Source organism: Monodelphis domestica, chromosome 7, assembly GCF_027887165.1.
Source record: "Monodelphis domestica isolate mMonDom1 chromosome 7, mMonDom1.pri, whole genome shotgun sequence".
NCBI lineage: Eukaryota > Metazoa > Chordata > Mammalia > Didelphimorphia > Didelphidae > Monodelphis > Monodelphis domestica.
In genome coordinates this window covers 97,928,903-97,952,900 of record NC_077233.1, presented here as the reverse complement: position 1 = coordinate 97,952,900, position 23,998 = coordinate 97,928,903, and the positions used below count along the sequence as shown (strand labels likewise).

General features: G+C 36.4%; 2 protein-coding genes across 10 annotated transcripts in view; one reads left to right on the top strand and one right to left on the bottom strand.

Moving 5' to 3' along the window:
• The window catches only part of KLHL18 (kelch like family member 18), a 77,262-nt gene extending 71,736 nt beyond the window's left edge, over positions 1–5,526 (bottom strand). Inside the window, exon 1 of one of the 2 annotated variants that reach the window (XM_001367074.4) lies at positions 5,201–5,526. In XM_001367074.4, coding sequence (XP_001367111.1) covers positions 5,201–5,329 — 129 coding nt within the window. In that variant the 5' untranslated portion in view covers positions 5,330–5,526. The remainder of the gene's footprint in view (positions 1–5,200) is intronic. The other variant, XM_007499720.3, reaches the window with a different exon arrangement.
• Positions 1–23,998, top strand: part of KIF9 (kinesin family member 9) — an 81,486-nt gene that overhangs the window by 1,544 nt on the left and 55,944 nt on the right. Inside the window, exons 1-7 of one of the 8 annotated variants that reach the window (XM_056805197.1) lie at positions 5,538–5,761; positions 7,518–8,362; positions 9,542–9,639; positions 12,929–13,094; positions 22,066–22,172; positions 22,882–23,106; positions 23,414–23,998. In XM_056805197.1, the coding sequence (XP_056661175.1) occupies positions 8,311–8,362; positions 9,542–9,639; positions 12,929–13,094; positions 22,066–22,172; positions 22,882–23,106; positions 23,414–23,461 (696 nt within the window). In that variant the 5' untranslated portion in view covers positions 5,538–5,761; positions 7,518–8,310 and the 3' untranslated portion in view covers positions 23,462–23,998. Of the gene's footprint in view, positions 1–5,537; positions 5,762–7,517; positions 8,400–9,541; positions 9,640–12,928; positions 13,095–22,065; positions 22,173–22,881; positions 23,107–23,413 lie in introns of those variants that run through there. The other 7 variants (XM_056805198.1, XM_056805193.1, XR_008913495.1 and 4 more) reach the window with 7 other exon arrangements.

The following is a 23,998-nucleotide window of genomic DNA, read 5'->3' as shown; positions in this document are numbered from 1 at the left end:
CACAATGAATGCTGCTCAGCTTGTAACTCAATTTTCCAGGGTGTACCTCTCACTGCTACTCCCCACCCACAATGTAGCTGGTGTAAACTTCTTCAGTCATATGATTCACATTGAGGCTTTGGCCAGAATTTCCCAATAAATGGCTGGAAAGGAACCAAGGTTGACTTCTGAATGATTAATTATTCATGCCAAGATCTGCTTGGCTCTGTGCTTTTGCAGGATTCTCCAATATGTCAGTTCTAATCAATCACTCAGGATGAACCCCAAAGGACTGGATGGGTGGGGTCAGGGATGGGTAGGAGTGGATTATATATTTACATTCTCTCTCTCTCTCTCTCTCTCTCTCTCTCTCTCTCTCTCTCTCTCTCTCTCTCTCTCTCTCTCTCTAGCACTTTGGGAAAACTAATTGGCCCATACTCTGTCAGTTATAAAGATTCTTGACATTTCTTTTTTTTTTCTCAACATTTCTTATGAAACACAATGGCTCTTCTTTCTGAACACCTGAACACATTCTTGCTCTTACATTGCTAATAGCATTTTCATGACAATAATAGAGTATTCTTTAGTGAGTAGCTATGTCGATTTCAAATGAGTTTGCTGGTGTAACACTATATGATAATGTATACAGCATACAAATGGCATGTGTTAACATGCCCTCCGATTATATTCCTATTTGAGAATACTTTATTTGCCTTCTCCACCTAAAATTATATCACCAAGTAAAACTTAATATTTAAAAAAAGCTGACTAATTTTCTCAATTCAAATATGCTGTTCTTAAAGTAAGTCTGATGAGAAATTGACTACTTGGTATTAATGGACAAAAGGAAATATTGCAATACTGTAATCTATTCAAATCCAAATATGAGACATAAGAGACACCCCACTAGAAAATAAGGCCTAGGGAATCTTAAGTGAAAAATAAGTAACACAATTTCCTTCTTCATTAGAACAAGATTCAAATCCCACCTCTAATACTTACTAGCTATGTCTAAAGCTAGGTCACTTAATTTCTCAGTCTTCCTTTCCATCATCATCTCTAAAATGGAAGTGGGTATAATATACCATAGTACCTACCTCAGGGCATAGGTGTAAGGATCAAATGAGATATTGCATAACATAGCACTAAAGCACTCTATAAATGCCAACTGCTATTAATTCTGTGCACAGAGGTGATGGTTGAAGGAAAGTTTTGAAATCCTCAAGGAAAAGATCATATCTTGGGAAGATGAGAACAGTCTTAGGGAATGCCAAAACTTAGAAGAAATGTACTAAGAAAGAAGTTAGAAAAGGACAAGCAGAAAAGTATTGTCACTCACCAAAGCCAAAAGAGGAGAGAGAGGTCAATAATATCAAATGTTACTGTAGATGAGGACTGAGAAAAGGCTACTTTCATTTGTCTATTAGATCACTAGTGATTTATGAAAGTTTCCATAAAGTGCTGGAGGAAAAGCCTGATTGCAAAGGGTTTAAGTATGAAAATGATGAAAAGAAGTGGAGGAATGAGAGTAATCTATACTTTGAGTAATGTGAAGAACTCAAAGAACAGGGAAAAGAAAATAGCTTAAGAAGCAAGCACAATCTAGTATAGGAATGTTTTTCTTTAGGACAGGGGAGACCAGAATAAGTCTAAAGGCAAAAGGGATGAAAATAGTATAAAGAAGGCAAGAATAAAGATATGAGAGAGTAGATGCCTAAAAACAAGACTGAAGAAGAGCAAAAAGAGATGCAATGAAGACTAGAAGAATTGGGCTTGGAAAGAAAATTGGTCAGTTATTTTTTTGAGAAAGGCAGAAAGAATGAGAGAATGTGTGAAGACTCAAATTTAGGGATGACAAGAAAGGAAGTTGAGGAAGTTCAAGTTAAATCATCTCTACTTCTTAATAAAGAATGAGGGAGAACTTGAGAAAAGTGAGCAGGAATCAACCAGGGCCTGAATAAAAAAGTGTACTAGAATTGCTAGTGGAATCTTCCTGGTTTTATGACTTTATCCAGTAACATCTGACAGCCTGGGTAAAAAGTGGAATGTTTCTGAGACTGAATGGCAAGGTCAAAGTATATGAACAAAGAAAGAAAGACTTCTAGGACACTCTCAAGGACTTTATAGAAATGGTCAACAATGGCATCTAAATTTCCCAATAAGACCGTGGTGATGGATTTGAAAAAAATCAATTAAAAACCAGAAAAGCAAAAAATAGATAAAGTAGTATGGGACATTGAGTTGGACAGAAAGAATAAAAGAGATCATCTATTGCAATGAAATTTCAGAGTTTAAAATCTTGGAAAGTAGAGTGATTCAAGGGACTGAGATTGATATGTATGTTGAATGTGACTATATACAAGTACTATAAATATAACAAATACAAAAAAAATTTTACTAAGTTCTTATGCTGTGTATACAGCAACTGAAGAGATTTAAATTAAACATGATCTCAGTCCTCAAAACTATACAGTCTAGTACAGGGGTATGATAAATTATAATGCTCAATATTAGATGATGTGTGTGTAAGAGAGTGCAAGACAAAAATTCTAACAAATCTAAGGAAGTTCTTTACCAATAGAAGAGAAAATAAAGGGAAAACCTGAGGAAAGCTTCCTGGAGGAGATGGCATTTGGGCTGGGCTTTAAAGGATGGGTAGAAATTTAACTAATGGGTGAAGAAGCAAGATATTCCAAGAATAAGAGATCACATTAGCAAAGGCACTGAGGCATGAGACAAAGTTGAGTTTGACTCAATGACAGCAGTAAGTGAAGGGGAATAATGATGGGAGGCTGGAAGGGCAAGGCAGTATCAAATTGCTGGAGACTTTGAATATAAGGCAAAATTTTTAAATATTACTCAGTAACAAGGAGTCCCACAGAAGCAGTAACTTCCATTCTTTTCTCTTTTCTATGCTGTTCAGAGGTTAATGAAACTACAATGTTGTTTTTTTGTCTGTAACATTTCCAAGAAAAGTTCTTTTCCTGCTCCCTCCCACATCATAATGAGTAAATCTCTGATCCAACTATCCCAATCCTTCCTTTGTTAATTGGCCTTAAGTTAATACTGCCATAATCACATTATTCCTCTACATACATACATACATATATAAAATAACTTCTGCTGCTTCATGGCAAAATAAAATGTTCATCCACTCAAAGCCTTTCACTTGTGCTCCCATCTGCTCTATCTCTTTCACTTGAATCTGTCCTCTAGCCCTCCAAAAGTAAAATCACCTTCCTCCTCTTCAAAACACTTTTCTACCACAATAGAAGGAACTGATAGTCTGAATATAGATTCACTTTATTTATTTATTCTTCAATTTATTTCCTCCATGAATTTTTCTCTAGTATGAGTGATATATGTCTTGTTTCACAATATGACAAACATCAGAAAAATATGTATTATATGATAATATATGTTCAACCTATATCACATTACCAGCCTTCTTGGGAAGGGGAAAGTGGGGAAAAGGGAGAGACCATGGATTGCAAAATGTCAGAAAATTATTATTAAAAATTATATTATGAATAAGGGGGAGATATATTTTCCAAATTAAATATAGGTTAGAAGAGGTTCTTATAAATCCTCAAAACCCAAGCTTGTATCCTTGACTATACCCAGGAACTGACTAAAACAGAAAAATGGAAAACTCCTTCAATACTATTAAAATATAAAATGTGAAAAAAATATACCCATCTCTTTACAGAAAAGGGTTCCAAACTCAAAATTGACTAACTTGATATACACTCTCCTGATCAAGCAAGCATTTGTCACTAGTCTGATGTGCCAGGCACTGCTAATCCAAAAAAGAAACAAACAAATAAGTACAAATAAGTAAAATAGCCTCTACCCTCAAGGAAGTACACTTTATGTGGAAAACAAGTATACCTAAGTTAGTTAAAAAAAAAAAAGTACCTATCAGATTACTTGTCATCTCAGGGAAGAGAGGAAGAGAATTTGGATCATAAATTGTCAAAAAACAAACGTTAAAAATTGTTTCTACACATGAATTTGGGAAAAACAATAAAATATTACTGGGGTGGGGGGTATCTTCAAAGTAAATAAAACGTGATGGGAAGGAGGAATGCAGAATACTAGCAGATGAATTCAGGGAAGGCCTCATGTAGAAAAACATATTTGAGCTGAGCTTTGAAGGGAACTAGGGATTCTAAGAGATAACATTCAGTCTCTCTTCCAGATCAACACTCCACACCATCACCCCCAACTCCAATGACATCACCTTTCTGTCTTTCTTCTCTTCTGATTCCCAACTTTTTCTCTCACAACTTCTTTTCATACCAAAAGTCCAGCCTCTGGTCTTCCTCTCACAACATCAGATCTCCCAGTCTCCCCTAAACATCCTGTTCCTTCTCAAACTCAGTATTTCTTTTCCTTCTTCCTTCTCTTTCTCTCCTCATGTCTCAAACCCTGATTCCTTCCCCCCACTCCAAGCCTGATGAACAATGTCTAAAGTCCTCACACTGGCTCCATAACCTGCCACTCTGTTCAATGACCCTTCTCTTTCTACTCTCCCACAAACCCAAACCCTCAGAACTTTCACCCTTTCCCATTTCCATCCTTTCTCCTCCAATCTTCGTTCCTGCTCCATTTTTCTCCCCTTTTCCTTTTCATCTCTCCTCTCCCATTGTTCTCTCATCTTTCTCCCTTGATCTCTCTCCCAGTCTCTTTCCTTTCTCTGTCCTCTTTATCTCCTCACTTTTCTCTCCTTCATTTTCTGTCCTCTGCTATAGCTCTCCATTCTGTCAACTCTGACATTTATCCCTTCTCTCCTTTCTCCTTTTCTCTTCCTTCTCTCCTCTTTGCTGTCTTTTTTCCATCTTTTCTCCTCTCTCACTTCCCCGTTCCCCTCTCCTCCCTCTTTTCTCCCCTTCTCCTTCTCTCCTCCATCTTCTTTCTTCTGCCAATATTTCCTTTCTCTCTCTTTTTCCCAATCTCTCCCCTTCTCTCTCCCCTCCCATTTCTCCCTTCTTCTCGCTCTCCACCATTTCTTCCTTCTTTCTTCCACATCTATTCTCTCTCCTCCCATCTCACTTCCCCTTCCTCTCCCACTTCTCCCTCTTCCCTCCTACCTTACTCCCCTTCTCTCTCTCCTCCCCCGTCTCTTTTCTCTCTCTCCTCCCACCTCACTTCCCCTTCCTCCCCCACCTCTCCCTCTTCTCCTCCCCCACTCTTCCCTTCTCTCCCCCTGCCCCAGCACCTTCAGGGTCACATCGCACAGCTTCCCCTGCCTCCGGATTTCCTCCATCACCCCGTATCCCCGGCTCGGCAGCTCCGACACGGAAAAATGCACAAGATCTTCCAGCTCCTCCACTCCGTCCTCCACCATCTTCTCCCACCTCCAGGGCCGGCCGCAACTGCGGCGGCAAAAAGCCTCCCACTCCAGCGACCCAAATGCACAGCCCGGCGGCTTAGGACAGGTGCGGCCCCAAGCGGCCGCCGTAGCTCCGCCCCCGGAAATGCCCAGGCTTCACTTCCGGCCCCGAACCTCCCTCCCTTTTGGCCGGTCCTCTAAAGCCCCGCCCATTTCCTTGCCCCTCCCCCTTGGGTGTTCCCGAAGATTCCTGGTGGCGTCACGTCTCCATAGCGACAGTATACACGATCCCGCGCCACAGATTACAGAATATTCCGTTTCCCGCCTTAGATGCGGGCTACTTGTCTACTGATTTCTCTGTAGCTGCTCCTATTGCTGCTGCGGGTGTTGTCACTTTCGGCCCTTTTATTGCCCTTCGGAGAGGTGTAGGGAGGCCGCCTGTGAACGGTAAGGAGGAGAGCGAACAGGTTTGGGTGTAAGAGGCTCAGAGAAGCACCAGGACCTGATCCTAGAGGAGGAAGAGGAATAAGATGGAGCGGGCCCCCAAATAAAACAGCCCCAATTTCCGGAGCGCTTTAAGGCACTTTTCTCGCACAAACCTGTCAGGATGGTCGAGCATTGTAGAAATGAGAGAACTGAGGCGATTCCAGAGGAACTAACTATAGCCTGTACTTAAGGTCATAGGGTTGAAAGCTGGGTAAGATGGTAGAATGTAGACTATCAAGAGTTGGAAGGGACTGGAAGAGACCGAACTTCCTTTACAGAGAAGGAAACATACACAGCAAGGAGCTTGTAGGTAGGTAGGAACAGAGGTGGTATTTTAATTGGCTTCTAACTCCAAATTCACTATTTGCTATGCTCTGCCAGCTGCAGAGTTGTTAACTCGCGTTTTTATACTACTTTGAGGTTTACTAGGTGCTTTCCCCTCATGATGCTGGGAGGTAAGAAATGCAAGATTGCTTTGCCACCGTTGATATATGAGGAAACTGAGTCCCGAAGGCACAAAGATAGTAAGTGTTGGAGCTGAGATTCAAACCCAGGTTTCCTAAATAAAACACATAGGGTTTTCAAAGGAAGCCAGTTATAGTGAAATTGATATAAAAAAACTCTTTTTCTTTAAAGCAAGTTCATGGACCTCAGGTGAAGAGTGCTTGTTACACTGAAAAGAATAAAAGTCTTCTGGAGAAAGAAGTAAAAATGTTGCCCTACTCATAAGGAAAGAATATATCACAGTTGTAACGTTCACAGAATCACAGACAGATTTAGAGTTAGAAAGGGACGGTAGAGGTCACCAAAGCCAACCCATAACTTTGATATAAGGGAAAACTGGGATGTAAAGAGAAGTGGCTTACCCAAATTATATATACAGCAAACAAGTTGCATGTCCAAGGCTGTCCCAACTCTTATCCAGGATTAAACTGTATAGTGACTTAGTTTGGATTTTTTACATTTTTCCTTATATAATATGGTTCCTAGTTTCCTATTATCCTGAAACCTTTAAACATCCAACTGCTAGTTTTGTTCTAGTTAGAAAGACCTGGGTTTATATTTCACATCTAACATATACTGCTTATACCTCTAGCAATGCTCTAAGCAACTAAGATGTAAATTCAAGGGAAGGCACTAATAATGTAAATTAGTAAAGGATCTCTTATTAATGTAATCCTGGGTCTGGTTTTTTTTTAGTATATATATGTATATATGTACACACATGTATATGTATGTATATACATTTATATAAACTTTTATATTTAAATGCTGACTTGTATTATGTTTCTAATCTACTAAGCCACCAAAATCTTTTTTTCTTACCTGATGTTGTCTAGCATGACTTTCCCATTCTTTACTTTTACAAGTGATTTTTTGGAAACCAAGTGTAGGAATTTATATTCACCCCTATTGAATTTCAGCTTATTAGATCTGGCCTGTCCCTCCAACCTGTAGAAATCTTTTTGGAACCCAGTTTTCTCAGCCAGAGCCTTAACTCTCTCATCTTCATGTCATCTACAGATTTGATAAACATCTCATCTATGCCTTCATCCAAGTCATTAATAAAATGTTGAACAGATCAGGGCTAATACTGAGCTCAATGCAGTCCACTAAAATCACCCAAGATTTTTCACATGAAAATCTACCCTATTCTGCACGTGTACAGTTGGGTTTTTAAAAACTAAGTTATTTGCATTTATCTTGTTCCTTTTAGCCTATTGTTCCAGCCTGCACAATCTCTGGACTTAACAACTAATTGTTCTTTCAGTTATGCCAAACAGAGAAGTACCCAGGAAGTATACCAATAGAGAGCAAGGAAAGGAAAAATTAGGGGTTCCTAACATTGAGGGACACTACTGATAAAAGAAAATAAAGGTAGGGATTGATGACTCAGAGAATACTCGAGTTGGAAGGATCCTTAGAAGTCATCTTGTCTGACTTCATTTTATAGGTGAGGAAACTGAGGCACAAAGTTCAAAAGTGGTTTGGACAAGGCCATTTATCTCATAATTGACTTAGTCAAGGGACTTAAACCCAAGTTTTCTGAATATGCTAGACACTAACAACAGTGGATTCTACAGCACAGACCTGGTATTCTTTCCAGACTATGCTATGTGTGTGAAAGACTGAAAGAAAAAGCTTATTTAAAACAAGAGGAGGTTTTCTCCAGTTGGAGAGTCGGGTGTCTTCATAAAAGTCTCTGGAAAGAGAAAGGGTTAAGGGCTCAACAGGTAGAATGGTCCCAGTGGAGAAAGTGAATCCAGGTGCACATGAGGGAAGTGAACAGGAGAACACATCTGGGTATGAGAAACAACATTCTCTTACTAAAACAAGAAGATGAAAGTGAGTATGGAGACTCAACTACTTTCTGACAACTAACAATGACCATCATTATCAACAAGCATTTTTTGAGCACCTGCTATATGCTGAGCATATTGCTAGACGTGGGGAGGGATTCATAAGAAATAAAAGACACAGCCCCTGCCCTCGAGGAGCTTAAAATCTAAATGGGGAGACCGAGCATTCCAATGAAGCAACATAAGGACAAGCATCGCATCAGTAAGTGCCAAACAACAAAGCATCAACTCAATACCAGGTATTAAGGGGATGCTACTGGGCAGTGTTGTGCTTTGTTGTGTGGAGTGCATGGCAGTGCATGTTGCATGGTGTATTGGATGTGAGTTGGTGGCAAGGAAGGATATTTAATTTGGGGAATTTGTCAATTCAATATATGAAGTTGGTACTTGCAAGTTGTTTAGCGGGAATATGGCAAGTAGGATTGAAGGATGGAGAGGGAGATGGGAAGTGTGGAAGATGATGAATTTGTTCTTCCTTGTGTTGTCAGTCACCAGGGACTTCCGGGCATGGAGAGATCTTAGAGCCCTGAGCTAGGATCCCCCAGCCCCCTTTCAAACGATGTCAAGAGATAGTGTTTATATACTTGGAAAGTATGAATGTCAGAGTATGATATGATTTCCTCCAAATGGTGAGATGACGTAAATGTTTGTATTTTAGTCAGAAACAGCTATTACCATACAAACCACATACATTAAAGCAAGCCAGACAAATTTCTTCCTTTTAAATTCTCCTTAATTTAGAAACACAATGAAAATATTTGTGTGGTTTTTTTAATCATGAAGGCTAATTTTTCCTACACTCCCCCTTCCTTATGCAAATACCAATTCTTCCATGCCCTCTTACTCCATATGATTCTTTTCCATGTCTTTCTTATAAATCCTCCATAGAGACTTAGTCTAATGTGTCAGAGGCATACCTTTAATCCTTTGAATACCTTAGGATGTGGGTGCCAATGTGCCACTAAAACTTTCATCTCTTGTTCTTGCTGTGGTCAGCTTGCTTCCTTTTTGAGATGCAATAGCCTGCATGATGAGTTTTACACCAGTGGTGCTTAAATTGTTGATGTCAAACTGAAACATATTTATCCCTACCATTATTCTTTAGATCATAAGTTTAATTTTTTCTGAGATCAAGGTTTTCCACAATTCATGTCTAAAAAAACATCACCAGGAATTTTTTGGCGCAAAATAGTTGAGTGTTTGCAGCAAAATTTGATGTATTTTTTAAAAGACCAAGGGGAACTAAAAATGAAATATAATTAACCTTGATCTTTACCCTGATATTTTCAGATTATTTTTCATATAGTTAAAAGGTTTGGTGGGCCTATAAAAATTAAAAACTTTTAAAATACTAATGAAAATTCCTTTCTTTTCTCCTTAGTAAAAATGGGCACTCGAAAAAAAGTACACGCATATGTGCGATTCAGACCCACAGATGAATTTGCTTATGATATGATCTCCTTTGGAGAAGACAATAAGGTAATATAATCTACAATGGCTACATTTGCACTGGCTTCTCTTAGCTGAATATAGTTTCCATTTTGTTGACTCATGTTATCCAAGTTGGGTACTAATAATTCAGAAGAGCCCTTTGAAGCCCATTTGGAAATGTTACCCTGGAATTTTAAAGTTGAGAAGGACTTTAGAGATTAGCTGGTCTAACTGCATTTTACAGATGAAAAAACTTAAAGGCTTTACCCTTAAGTTATAGAATCATAGAATTCAGAGTTGGAAGAGGCTTCAATGGCCATCTAGTTCAACCATATCTGGAAAAAAAAAAATCCCCTCTTCAACATACCTAGCAAGAGATCATGAAGCCTTTTCTTAGAAACTTCAAAAGAAAGGGAACATGTGGTCTCTTAAGGCAGTCAATTCCACTTTTGGTTAAATTTGATTGTTAGGGAGTATTTCCTTAGATCAAGATTAAATTTCCCTCTTTATATCTTCCAATCATTTATTCTTATTCTGTCCTCTAAGGCCCAAATGAAACAAATTTAATTCCACTCAATAAGAGAACTCTTCAAAGACTCCTTTGACCCCTTTAAGTTTTCTCTGGACTAAACATTCCCTATTTTCTTCAGCCAGCCCACACATAGCCTGAATTTGAGGCTCTTTCCCATCCTGACTGCCTTACTCAATACACACACCAAATTATCATTAATCATCCTAAAACAATGGTGGTGAACCTCTGGCACTGATGCCAAAAATGACAGAGCATTTTCTGTGGGCACATACATCACCCTCCCTCCCCTGACCACCCCAAACTTTGTTACTAGAAAGCCAGAGAAACTCAAAGACAGAACTATTCCCCTCCCCTTCTCCATGCACCTGAAGACATTTCTCACTTCACCCACCCCTCTGCACTCCATTTCTAGCTAAAAGGTTCACCATCACTATCACTTAGATTTATACAAATTTCTATAAACCAAATCTTTGCAGAATCTTTTAATTGTTATACATTTTCATTAGAGGATAGGAATTTAAAAAGAAACAACCAGAGAAAATAACTTGTACCATTATATGGGTATTTCTAAAAGCCTAGTGGTTTGCTTAACTTAGGTCTTCTAACCTGACCAAAATCATTATAAGGTATGCAAAAATGCTTGGTTCTGAAGGAACAAGCCTCGGAATGCATTTAATTCCCTTAGCTAAGTAAACCAAAGGCCTTGAGAACAGAAATCTAAACAGAAACATCCTATTTTCTGATTATTCCCTGACTCTACTAATTTTGGTCACAAGCTATTAAAATATACATATATATTTTAGGTTGTGCTGGTTATACAATTTTAAGCAATTTTATGAGCAAAATTTTTGATAAAAAGATACTTTTAAAATATGAAACCAAAAGAAACCCTTTCAAATTCAGAATTAGCAATGAAGCAGCTACATAATTACAACCTTATTTCCTGAAATCACAAATATTATTTTACCTTTTATTAAAATTCTTCAAAAGGGGATTAGTCAATCTTTTTTTTCCCTTTGACCATGGAAAACATATAAATACGTCTTGAAGAGGCAATTTTTATTTTGGCATTAGCTCCACAAGTTTTCTGTTTGCTAATTTTTGAGTTTTTGTTCCAAATTTAAACAAATGAAAATACTTTCAACTCCCAAAAGTTTATGGAGAACAAGTTATAGATTCCTGGGGCACTCCACTGGATACTTCCTTCCAACTTGACATGAAACCACTAGTGACTACTGCTTGAATATGGCCTTTATCCATTTCTGAACCCAATTAGTTATATCATATCCCCAAATTTTCCATAAGAATAGTATGAGAAATTTCATCAGATATTTTGCAAAAATCTTAATAAACACTATCTACTAAATTCCCTTGATATCTACTCTTTTGGTAACTCTGTTTAAAAAGAAAATTTAGTTTTACATGGCCTGCTTTTGATGAAGCCATGTTGACTCTTTCTGTTTACTAGATTGTTACTGGCCATCTCTGTACTGCATTCTAGAATTTTTTTAGGAATCCGAGTTAAGTTAACTGGCCATTGTTTGTACCATATTTTCTCATCTATCTTTGAAAATCAAAACATTTCCCTTTCCTCAGACCTGAGGTACCCCTCTCATCTCTGATCTTTCAAAGATCACTGATAGTGAATTCAGCATTCTGCTGGTTATTTCAGGGGAAAAAATTTCATGTCAGAGAAACTTCGATACATGCATAATTTTATCATATAAAGCTACTTTCTGGTCAGATCTCTCTTGACTCTTTTCAGATTTCTTTTACTCCTAAGCCTGAAAAATGGCAAATCATTTAGAATTATTCTAGAAACATTCATGTTAGTGAAAAATTCCTTTAGCAAAATTGTTCAATAAATATTTATTATATGAATCCATATCTTCGTAAAGAAGGTGTGAAATGTGATGTTCTTCTTTAATGGGAGAGTGAGGCTAATGTAGTGGAAAGCATGCTGAGTTTGGAGTCAGGTCTATATGTTCAAAGGTACTTAAACCCTATATACCCTTGCTGTTGTTTTTCAGTTGTTTCAGTTGTATTGGATTCTTTGTGACCCCATTTGGGTTTTTCTTGACAAAGATACTGGAGTAGTTTGCCGTTTCCTTTTCCAGCCCATTTTAAAGATGAGGAAACTGAGACAAACAAGGTTAAATGACTTTCCCAGAGTCATGCAGTGAGTAAGCATATGAGGCCAGATTTGAACTCCAGAAGATGAGTCTTCCTGACCCCAGGCCCAACATTCTGTCCACTGTGCCACCTAGCTGACCCTCTGTGTGCCTCAAAGGTTCCCTCATTTGTAAACTGATGGGGCGAACTGGATGACATCCGAGGTCCTTTCCAGCACTACCTCAACAGTTTTATGATTAGAGAAAACTGTTAGCTCTGTCACTCTATGATACTCTCATGAAGTAATAATAGTAAAGCTAGAGATGAGGACCCTCAGGCTTTGAGATATTTAATGACTTACCTAGGGTCAAATAGCCAATAAGATTCATGGATTTTCATAGAATAAGTTTGAAGGGACCTTAGGTATTACCTAATACAATTCCTTCATTTTATAAATGAGAAAATAGTGTTTTCATCATCAGAGTCTGGATCAGAACCTTGGTCTTATGACTTTTAGCCATTTTCTTTGCACTAGACCTCCTCAACAACTTTTTGGAGGTGTGAGAATCAGAGCATTTTCCAGAAGTTAGTGGCACATTTCCTGAACATTGTCAGGGTTAGGACTAAGACAACCATATCATACAATTTCACCTTTTAAAATTTTTCTTTCATAAAACCACTTGATATTTTTAGAGCGTTGATATTCATATCAAGAAAGATACCCGAAAAGGAATTGTCAACAACCAGCAGACAGACTGGTCTTTCAAATTGGATGGAGTTCTTCATGATGCCTCACAGGACAATGTTTATGATACAGTTGCTAAGGAAGTCGTTGCTCAAGCTCTGGATGGCTATAATGGTAATTTAGTTTTGGTTAATTAACTTTTTTTAAGAACCTATGGAAAAAGTGGGAAGTAAGCTAAATTATAGAAATTAGTGATTTCTTCTAATGACATTTTAATGGCAATTAAAGTTCTAATTTGATGCCTCAAGGAAACAAAGGTGATTTTCAAAAGTTAAATCAACAGAGATATATTAGCTCTGGCAAGTCCTACTATCCATAAAGATTTCCAAGATTAGCAAAATAACAAACTAGTTTTCTGTTATCCAAAGACCCATATTGGGCAAAGGATGATAAAATTTTAACCAGAAAGCAACTCTCATATAATTTATAGTTCATAATAAAAGAGTTGCAATATACTTTGATGAAGAAAATACCCACAGTAATGAAATTGTAGGTTAATCATTAAAATAAATAAAACAATAATAGCATTTAAAATGTATAGATTCACTCTGTGAAGTAGTCATTAGTTGTTTTCTAATATTCATGAAATAGCTTGAACCATATACATTGGAACAATTTTCAACATTGGTTTTCTAATAAGGTATTCTTTATAAAGCAAAGAGAGTTTTTGTGTGCTCTATATGCTATATGAAAAATTCCAAAAAATGTGTCTTTATTTTTTTATAAAGTCAGATCATTTTGCCTTCTTAGTGTCAACTATTTCCAGGAATTTCATTAGCATGACTAAATATAAAAAGTCAAGTATATATTTGTATGTTAGTATTACTCACAAAAGCAAGGTCTGATCTTCATGATAAAATGAGCAAAATAAACCAACCCCCCCAAAACCCCCAAAACTCTTCAGGGAAATAAGAATTTTCTTTCTCTAGTTTTCTTATCCAGTGATTACTAGATAGAGAAAATAGTTTATGATTTATGCCCATCAACTAAATTTCCACATTATCTCATTTCAGAATAGTTGTACATAACAATAAAATAATACTTAGGTTATGGTAACCATCATCTCAAGAATTATAGGACTATACCATTATTCTAAGTAATTTTCACTATTGCCTTGAGGTTATATAGCTCTAGTACTTATAGCTAGAGAAATAGAAACATAGAGAAATTAAAGGAAATTAGAGAAGTCAAAAACATACAAGGAATGAATCTTGACTATTCACTACATGCTCTATTCCTAAATGACCTTATTTTTTAGACAAAGTAAAACATGTTGTGCTCTTCTGTTCTAGATAGCCATTAATGTTCCTGCCAACAAAAAGTATGCCAAAATCATGTTCTGGTAAATATTGAGTTTTATATAAACTGTCCTAGAGCACAGGAAATTGGGTCAAGTATGTTGAAGTATTAAATCTCTGGTGTAAAATCATACTTAGGCAGTAATACTTCCTAAATTTCTTCAGATTGCTTCATACCATTAGCATGAAAATCTGGATAGTAACCATTAGCCTGAAAATCTGGATAGTAATAAATAGATAAAAATTTGATACAGAAGATAAGGTTTAGGCTAAGTACGTTGCAATTATGGTCATAGAATCTGAGACTTGAGCAAGAAATATAGTTGAAGAAGATTCTTTGTATAGTTTGCTCGGAAAAGATATTAATATGAATATGAAAGTTTCTTACCTACCCTGGGTAGCACACATGGGAGAAATAAATAAAAATTTGCCAGGATAGGGAATATTGAAGACTAGAAGGAAAAATTGGTCTAATTAGTGACTTACCAGAATTCTGACACAAGCCTTAATGCACCGGATATATTATAATGGCCAAGCTTATCCCTGGCAAAGAGATGGGCAAAGGCACTTCCTTTATTCTTTGCAAAGTAGGAACTATGAGTGTGGAACATTGTATGTACAGGCAGACTTTGGCAATATTTCTGATTCAGTTCCAGACTACCATAATAAGGTAAATATTGCAAAAGCAAGTCACACAAATTTTTTGTTTCCCAATGCATATAAAAGTTATGTTTACACTATATTGTACCCTACTAAGTATGCAATAGTATTATTTAAAAAAAACAATGTATATATCTCACTTTAAAATACTTTGTTGCTAAAATGCTAACCATCATCTGAGTCTTTAGCAAGTCATATTTTTTTTTGCTGGTAGAGGTCTTGCCTTAATGTTGATGGTTGCTCACTGATCAAGGTAGTGATTGGTTAAGGCTGGGATAACTGTAGCCGTTTCTCAAAATAAGACAACAATGAATTTTGCCACATGGATTGACTCTTCCTTTTACTTGAACACTTAAAGACCATTGTAGAGTTAGTAATGGCCTGATTTTAATATTGTGTCCCAAGGTGAAGGAGAGACACAGGAGAACTGCAAATTGGTCAGAACAGACACAACATTTATTAATCAAGTTCACCATCTTAGTTAGATGCAGTGTGTGGTGCCCAGAACAATTACAATAGTAACATCAAAGATCAGTGATCACAGATCACCATAACAAACATAATAATAATGAAGACGTTTGAAATATTGTGATAATTACCAAAATGTGGCATAGATACGAGATGTGAGCACATACTGCTAGAAAAATGGTGCTGATAGACTAACTCAATGCACAGTTACACAAACCTTCTATTTGTAAAAAACATAATATTTCCAAAGTGCAGTAAACCTAAGTAAAATAAAAAGAGGTTGGGTGTGGAACACTTCATATATAGGCAAATTTTGGAGATATTGCAGATTCAGTTCCAGACTACCATTATAAAGCAAATATTGCAAAAGTGAGTCACACAAATGCCAGTTGGGCATGTAATATCTGATAATGTAATGCCTCTTAAGATGTTTACTACTCTGTGACCTGGTACAAGTCACTTAACTTTTCCAGGACGCAGTTTCCTTAGCAAAGAGTTGGATTACATGGCCTTTGAGGTCCCTCGTAGCTCCAGAGTTAATAAAATTGTATGATAAGTGTTTTGATCAATTGTTTCCCCACCACCACCATTCTTCTTTTTCTTTTTACAAGAGATGCCTCACTCTATGGGGAAGGGGAGAGGGAAAGTAATTTTTTAATGAGCATAGAAAAAAATTCAATAGTCCTCCTCTACCTTCCAGTACTGGAACATGGAGAGGATCCCAGTAAACCTCCTCCCTCTAAAGTTTGCTTACAATATGAAGAAAATGACATTCCAAGAGAGATCCTTCCATTTTTTGTGGAACTGAAAGCTTCAGAAGGTCACTTACCTCTAGAAGAGTCCTAGTTTCTATTATCTACTCAAGGGAATATATTCCTGCCTGCTTAGATAGGGAAGAAGACAATCTCAATCCTGAGTACCTGAGAAATCAGTTTTCTTTCTGAATAATGATAATAATTAAACTGGTTTGACTTTTGAGGAGTAACACTTTACATGTTACACTCCTGTTCTCACTGGCTTCCCTTCTCTTAGTTGCTCCCATCCTTTTTTGAGTATAAGAATCTCTTTTTAAAATCAGCATGCATGATAGTACATGTTCTATTGGTATCTCTAGAATGAGAAAATATATATAACAAAATCATTTTAAAGCCACTAATACTTTTTATGATTTACAATTTAACCATAAGAGCATCAACATATATTTGAAAAAGCAGTTAAAATATGAAATACCATTTATTCAGCCTTAGCATAGTACCCAGCATGTAGTACGTCCATAATATATGCTTTATCTATTTTGCAAAAGTTATATTTGTCATATTTATTGACTCACATATGTATTCACAAATCCTTTGTAATACCTCTAACCCCCCCCCACCCTTAATCATAGATGGAGTCAGTGCTAGAGTCAGGATCTTAAGATTATAATATAGAATGGCAAGAGATTTTTAAAGATCATAGTTTGATCAATTGTTCTTATAAACAAAAATGTATTAAGCACTTACTAATACTAATAATAACAGCCAGCATTTATATAGTGCTTACTTACATGCCAGGCACTGTGTTAAAGCACTTTACAATTATTTCATTTGTTCCTCAAAACAATACTGGAGGGTAGGCACTATTATTATCCCTGTTAAAGTTGAAGGAACTGAGGTGGACAAAAGTAAAATGACTTGCCTAAAGTTACTCAGTTGGTAAGTATCTGAAGCTACATTTGAACTCAGTTTTTTCTGACTCCAGACCCAGCACTCTCACTATACTACCTAGCTACCTACCTATGTGCCAGGAAGTGTACTAATTGTTGAAAATACAAAGGAAAGCAAAAAAAAATAAAAACTGTGTTTGCCCTTAAGGAACTAGCATACTAATGGGGAGATAGCTGTAAATAAATGGTTATATAGAAGACACATGTCAAGTACAAGGAAGAGAGCCTCAGAGGGGACAGCTTCATTAAGAGGGGTATTAGGAAGGTCAGCAGAATGTAGAGGATGAGCAGGGGAAGGGGAAGGGGAAGAGGGAAAACATTTCTGACCTTCAGAAGATCTTTAGTCTAACCTTTCTCATACCTCTCATTTTATAGACAAAAATACTGAGTTCTAGAGTGGTTAAGCAACTTTCTTACAATCATACAGATAATAAGCAGAGCTTTGATTTGACTTCAAATCCAGCTGTATTTCCACTGAAAATGTGGTTTCCAAACTCAACCTAAAGATTCTCCCATTAATGGATAAATGGGCACTGAAAGTCTACTTGTGAGCAGAACCAAGATGGTCAAGAAGGTACACTAACCCACCTGATCTCTACCAAATTACTCTCCAAAAATTATACCTGAAAACAAATTTTGGAGTAGTAGAATCCACAAAAAGATGAGGTGAAATAATTTTTAAACCCAAGACAATGTAGAAAACCAGCACTAGAATGTAGAGTGCTTGGAGTGGAAAAGAGTGCTTATGGTTATTTGTACAACAGACCACAGGCCAGGAGATTATTAAACACACCTCTCCTTCCATCATACCACCTTGGAAGAAATGAAAGCAGATAGATCCTCAGAACCAGCTTTGAAATCAACTGCACAAAAAACATGAAGCTTGGAATAATGCTCCCTTCACCACAGTTACAGAACCCAATTTTAACAGTTTTATTTTTTAAATTAAAAGAAAAAGACTGGAAAATGAGCAAACCAAAACAACAACATAGAAAGTTATTTTGTTGACAGGGAAGACGCAAACTTAAAAGAAGACAACAGAGACAATTTAGCTGCATCTAAAGTCTCTAAGAAAATTATAAATTGCTCTCAAGCCCAAAAAGAATTAGTGGAAGAGCTCAAAAAAGATTTTAAGAATTGAGAGGTAGAAGAAAAATTGGGGGAAAAAATGAGAGTGACGCAAGAAAATAATGAAAAAAGACTCAACAACTTGGTAAAAGAGGCACACACAAAAAAATACTGAAGAAATCAATGCTTGAAAAATAAAATAGGCTAATTGGTTTTTTAAAAAAAGGAACAAGGGCAACTAGGTGGCTCAGTGGTTCAAATGGTTCAAATCTGGCCTCAAACACTTCCTAGCTGTGTGACCCTAGGGAAGTCACTTACCCCTCATTGCCTAGCCCTTACCACCCTTCTCTCTTGGAACCAATACACAATATAGTCATCCCTCACTATATCATGGTTTACTTATCATGGATTTAAATAAAAAAATATAATTCTGTATCTCGGAGTTTTCACTATATTGCAGGATTTTGTAGATGAATACCATACTGTATGCAGTGGAAATGCAGTACACCACTACCATTTGTACAAGTTTGCCAATGTGAGATCGTACACTATTGGCTGATGGAATGAAAGGCGACCAACCACAGTACTGTGTTCTGTATTCTGGGTGCTGATTGGCTCAGTGACTATAGCGTCAGTCTGTTTGCTCTTCTACTACTTCGTGGCTTTTCACCTATCACGGGGGTCTCTGGAACATAACTCCTATGATAGGAGAGGGATCACTATTGATTCTAAGACAGAAGATAAATGAAGAGAAGAACTCCTTAAAAAAGTAAAATTGGACAAATGGAAAAAGACATATAAAAATGCACTGAAGAGAAGAAAAAGGCAAAATTGACCATATGGAAAAAAGGACAAAGATTTACTGAGAAAAAAAAATTCTTTACAAAGAGAATAGGAAGTATAATAATAGAAATAGAATAGGAAATAGATATAGAAAAGGAAGTATAAAACCTCACTCAAGAAAATCATGTCTTAAAAATTGGAATTGGGCAAGTGGAACCTAATGGCTCCATGAGACATCAAGAAACAGTCAATGTCAAAAGAATGAAAAAAATACAAGAAAATGTGAAATATCTCCTGGGAAAAATAACTGACCTGGAAAATAAATCCAGGAGAGCTGATCTAAGAATTATTGAACTACTTGAAAGTCATCACCAAAAAAAAAAAAAGCTTAGACATCATTTTCCAAGAAATTATCAAGGAAAATTTCCCCAATATTCTAGAACCATGTTGGTTAATCTATGGCACATGTACTGGAGGGAGCTCCTCCCTTTCCCCTCTCCACATGCACCTCAGGGCATTTCTCACATGGCCTGCCCTTCTGCCCGCAACACAATGGGAACACTTCCTCCCTTGTCTGGAGTGGGGAGGGGGGGGAGGCTCACATGCAGCATAAGGGTTGGTTGCACTTTGAGTGCTCAGTCTCTAAAAGGTTTGCCATCACTATTCTAGAACAAGAGGGAAAATAGAAATGAAAAGAATCCACTGATCACCTCCTGAAAGAGATCCCAAAAGGACAACTCCTAAGAATATTATAGCCAAATTCTAGAACTAGTCAATGGGAAAATATTGCAAGCAATTAAAAAGAAATAATTCAAATATCATGGAGCCACAGTCAGGATAAAACAAGATTTATGTTTTTTTTTTTAAATATATTTTATTTGATCATTTCCAAGCATTATTCGTTAAAGACATAGATCATTTTCTTTTCCTCCCCCCTAACCCCCCACCCCCCATAGCCGACGCGTAAGTCCACTGGGCATTAGATGTTTTCTTGATTTGAACCCATTGCTTTGTTGATAGTATTTGCATTAGAGTGTTCATTTAGAGTCTATCCTCTGTCATGTCCCCTCAACCTCTGTATTCAGGCAGTTGCTTTTTCTCGGTGTTTCCACTCCCATAGTTTATCCTTTGCTTATGAATGGTGTTTTTTTCTCCTGGATCCCTGCAAGTTGTTCAGGGACATTGCACCGCCACTAATGGAGAAGTCCATTACGTTCGATTATACCACTGTGTATTAGTCTCTGTGTACAATGTTCTCCTGGTTCTGCTCCTCTCACTCTGCATCACTTCCTGGAGGTTGTTCCAGTCTCCATGGAACTTCTCCACTTTATTATTCCTTTTAGCACAATAGTACTCCATCACCAACATATACCACAGTTTGTTCAGCCATTCCCCAATTGATGGGCATCCCCTCGTTTTCCAGTTTTGGGCCACCACAAAGAGCACAGCTATGAATATTTTTGTACAAGTCTTTGTGTCCATTATCTCTTTGGGGTACAGACCCAGCAGTGCTATGGCTGGGTCAAAGGGTAGACATTCTTTAAAACAAGATTTATGAACAGCTTCTACATTAAACAATTAGAGGGTCTGGAATGTGTTATTTCATAGGGCAAGGACTTCAACCAAAGATCATTTACCCAGCAAAACTGAGCATAATCCTTCAGGTGGAAAATGGGTATTCAATGAAATAGAGATCTTTTGAACATTGTTTATAAAAGTTCAGAACTGAATGGAAAATTTGACTCTCAAATACAAGACTCAAGAGAAGCATAAACAATAAAAATAAATAAAATAATATTTTATTTTTAATAAATAATAAAATAATTTTTATTTTATTAATTTTTTTAATTTATTTATTTATTTAATTTATTTAAATTAATTATTTATTTTATTTATTATTTATTATATTTATTAATTATAATAAATAAATAATTATTTAATTTATTTGATTAATTTTATTAATAAAATATTTTTAATAAATAATAAAAAAAATTAAAAAAATAAACAGGAAAAGAAAATCAAAAGGTTTAATAAGGTTAAAGTGTTTGCTATTTACCTAAACAGGAAGATAATTCTTGTATCTCCTAAGAATTTTATTTTTATTAGGGCAGTTATAAAGAGTATACATGGTCAAGGCAAGGATGTGAGTTGAATATGATATAAAAATTAAATTAAGGCCTAAAAAAGGAATTCATTGGGTGGAAGGGGAAGGGAAAATAGAGTGGCTATCATTATAAAAGAGGAACGAAAGAACTTTTACAGTGAGGGGAAGCTGAGGGAGATAGAAGGAGAGCATGTTAATCTTACTCTCATTAGAATTGGTTCAATGATGGAGGAAAATACATAATCAAGTGGGTAAAGAAATCTATCTTATACTACAGGCAAGTAGGAGGGGAAGGGGATAATAGAAGGAGTTAGAGCTGGTAGAAAAGAGGGAAAATTGGAGGAGGTGAAGGTCAAACTAAATGAAGAAATAGGATTAAAAGTAATACATAGTAATGATGAAAAAAAAAATTTTTAAGTCTCTGATAAAGGTCTCATTTCTCAAATACATAGAGAAATGCTTCCAAAGAAAGAACTGATTGAGTCTGAATCCAGTCCAAATTGAACTTTTTTCATTCAATTTTTTATCAAGTTTCCTTCTACAAAAGGATTAACATGGGAAAATATTTTACATGATTGAACATGTAAAATCTATATAAGATTGCTGAGCATCTCAACATGAATGGGAGGAGGGAGAAAGGAAGAGAATTTGAGACAGTATACTTTGAAAATGTTGATAATTGTGTTAACATGTAATTGGGGAAAAAATTAAAAAGAAGAGGCAACTATTTGTATTCTTTCCTTGTCTAATTCTCTATTCATCAGCTTATATAACCTCCCATAGGCTCTGTAGGAAATATGTTTTCCCTTTCCTTAGAATTTTTATTGTTATAAATAATTTTAGTTTTGTTTCTGATTATATGCTTTTAATTGATGGCAGATGGCAATAGGTTTATTTGCCTTGTTAGAACATTTCAGAAATTCCTGTATCCAGAAGCCTACAGTGCATTTGAAGGCATTTTACTTGATCTTTACACAGATGTTTTTTAAATGTTTTTAGGCACAATCATGTGTTATGGGCAAACAGGAGCAGGAAAAACATATACCATGACTGGAACAACTGAAAACTATAAGCATCGAGGCATCCTTCCACGAGCTTTACAGCAGGTATAACCAATTCCTGATAGGAAAGGGAAATGGCAAAATTGTCTTTCCTCCAGGTTCTGAAAACACAAGTATTTATCAAATCCTACTATGAGCTTATCATTGTACTGTGGAGGACACAAAGAGCCATCTAGCTGCCCCTGCCTAAGTGTATAGTAAGCACTTAATAAGTGCTTTTTTTCATTCAATTGATAAATCTGTACTTTTATTCACTAAAACCACATAACCTTTTCTAATTATAAATTTACTAGTTCTGATCTATCTACTCATTAATCATTCAGGATCTTAAAAGCAACAGAGCAATGTTGTTCAATTGTTTCAGTTGTGTCTGACTCTTCAAGATCCCATTTGGGGTTTTGCTGGCAAAGATGCTAAAATAGAATCCTTCAGATCACTTTATAGATGAGGAAAAACAGTATTAAGTGACTTGCCCAGGGTCACACAGATAGTAAGTGTCTGAGGCTGGATTTGAACTCCAGTCTTCATGACTCTAGGCCCAACATAAATTCCACTATACCATCTAGCTACCCTTACCAGAATAGTAAAACACTTTATTGATGAATAGCCCAACTAATTGAATTATAAATCATTTGAGGACAGAACTGACATACTTTGTATCTTCCACATAGTATTTGGCACACATACTAAGTGCTCTTAAAAAATTTGCCAGTTAATTGAAAACACATTTATTGATTTCTAATATTCTTTCTAGGTTTTTAGGATGATAGAAGAACGTCCTACCCATTCTATCACTGTTCGGGTCTCATATATGGAAATATATAATGAGACCCTATTTGATCTCTTGTCTACCCTTCCCTATGTTTGCAACACGGACACACCAATGATCATAGCGGAAAGTCCACAAGGAATCTTTGTCAAGGGCTTGTCTGTACATATGGCTGGACGGGAGGAGGATGCTTTCAGCCTCCTCTTTGAGGTAAGATCAAGTCTCTTTCAGTTATTTCCTCAGGCTAAACTTTCTGCAAAGGGAGCATTTTGTTTTTCTTTTTTTTATTCCAAATTATAAAACTAAATAAAACAAGCATTTCATATACAAAGAAAAAGATTATATGTAGATGTAATTACAAATCTTTTATATGTTTAGCTTACTTTTCTTCATATATACATAATATATCCTATCCACTCTCTGGAGATAAAAATTCACATTTTTTTCCAGTTTTGATTCTATAGCTATGTATAATGTTTTCTTGGTTCTACTCATTTCACTGTTCATTTTCTCATAGAGTCCTTCTCGAGTTTTTTTTTCAAATTATCCTGCTCATCACTTCTGAAGGAGCAGTAATATTCCATCACAATCATATACCACAATTTGTTTAGCCATTCCCCAGTTGATGGACATCCCCTTCCATTTCCAGAAGGTTAATAAATGAAGAGAAAATAACTCCTAAAGTCTACAAGAAAAATAGGTGAAATGACAAAAGAAGGGATTAAAAAGGGAAGAGGAGGGAAAATTGCCATTCCTTGGTGGAAGGGGATCTTGATAAAGAAAACCTCTATGGGAAGAGAGAAGTATTCTATAATTGGATATGGGGTCCTTATAATAGATATAATCTACATGAATCTACTATCTAGAGGGAATACTACCTCTGAAAGATTGCTGTTACTCCGATATCTTGTCTCAGAATAAGGGGAATCAGAGTTTCTGGGGGCAACTAACACCCAGAAGACTGAGAAGGCATGGGCCCAGAGAGAAGATTTCATGTCAGAGGTGCAAAAATGATCATAAAGGAAGTTAATGAAAATAATAAACTGCACAATCATGGACAGAGGTCCCTACCATGGGCTAATATTTCTGCCCTCTTTATCTC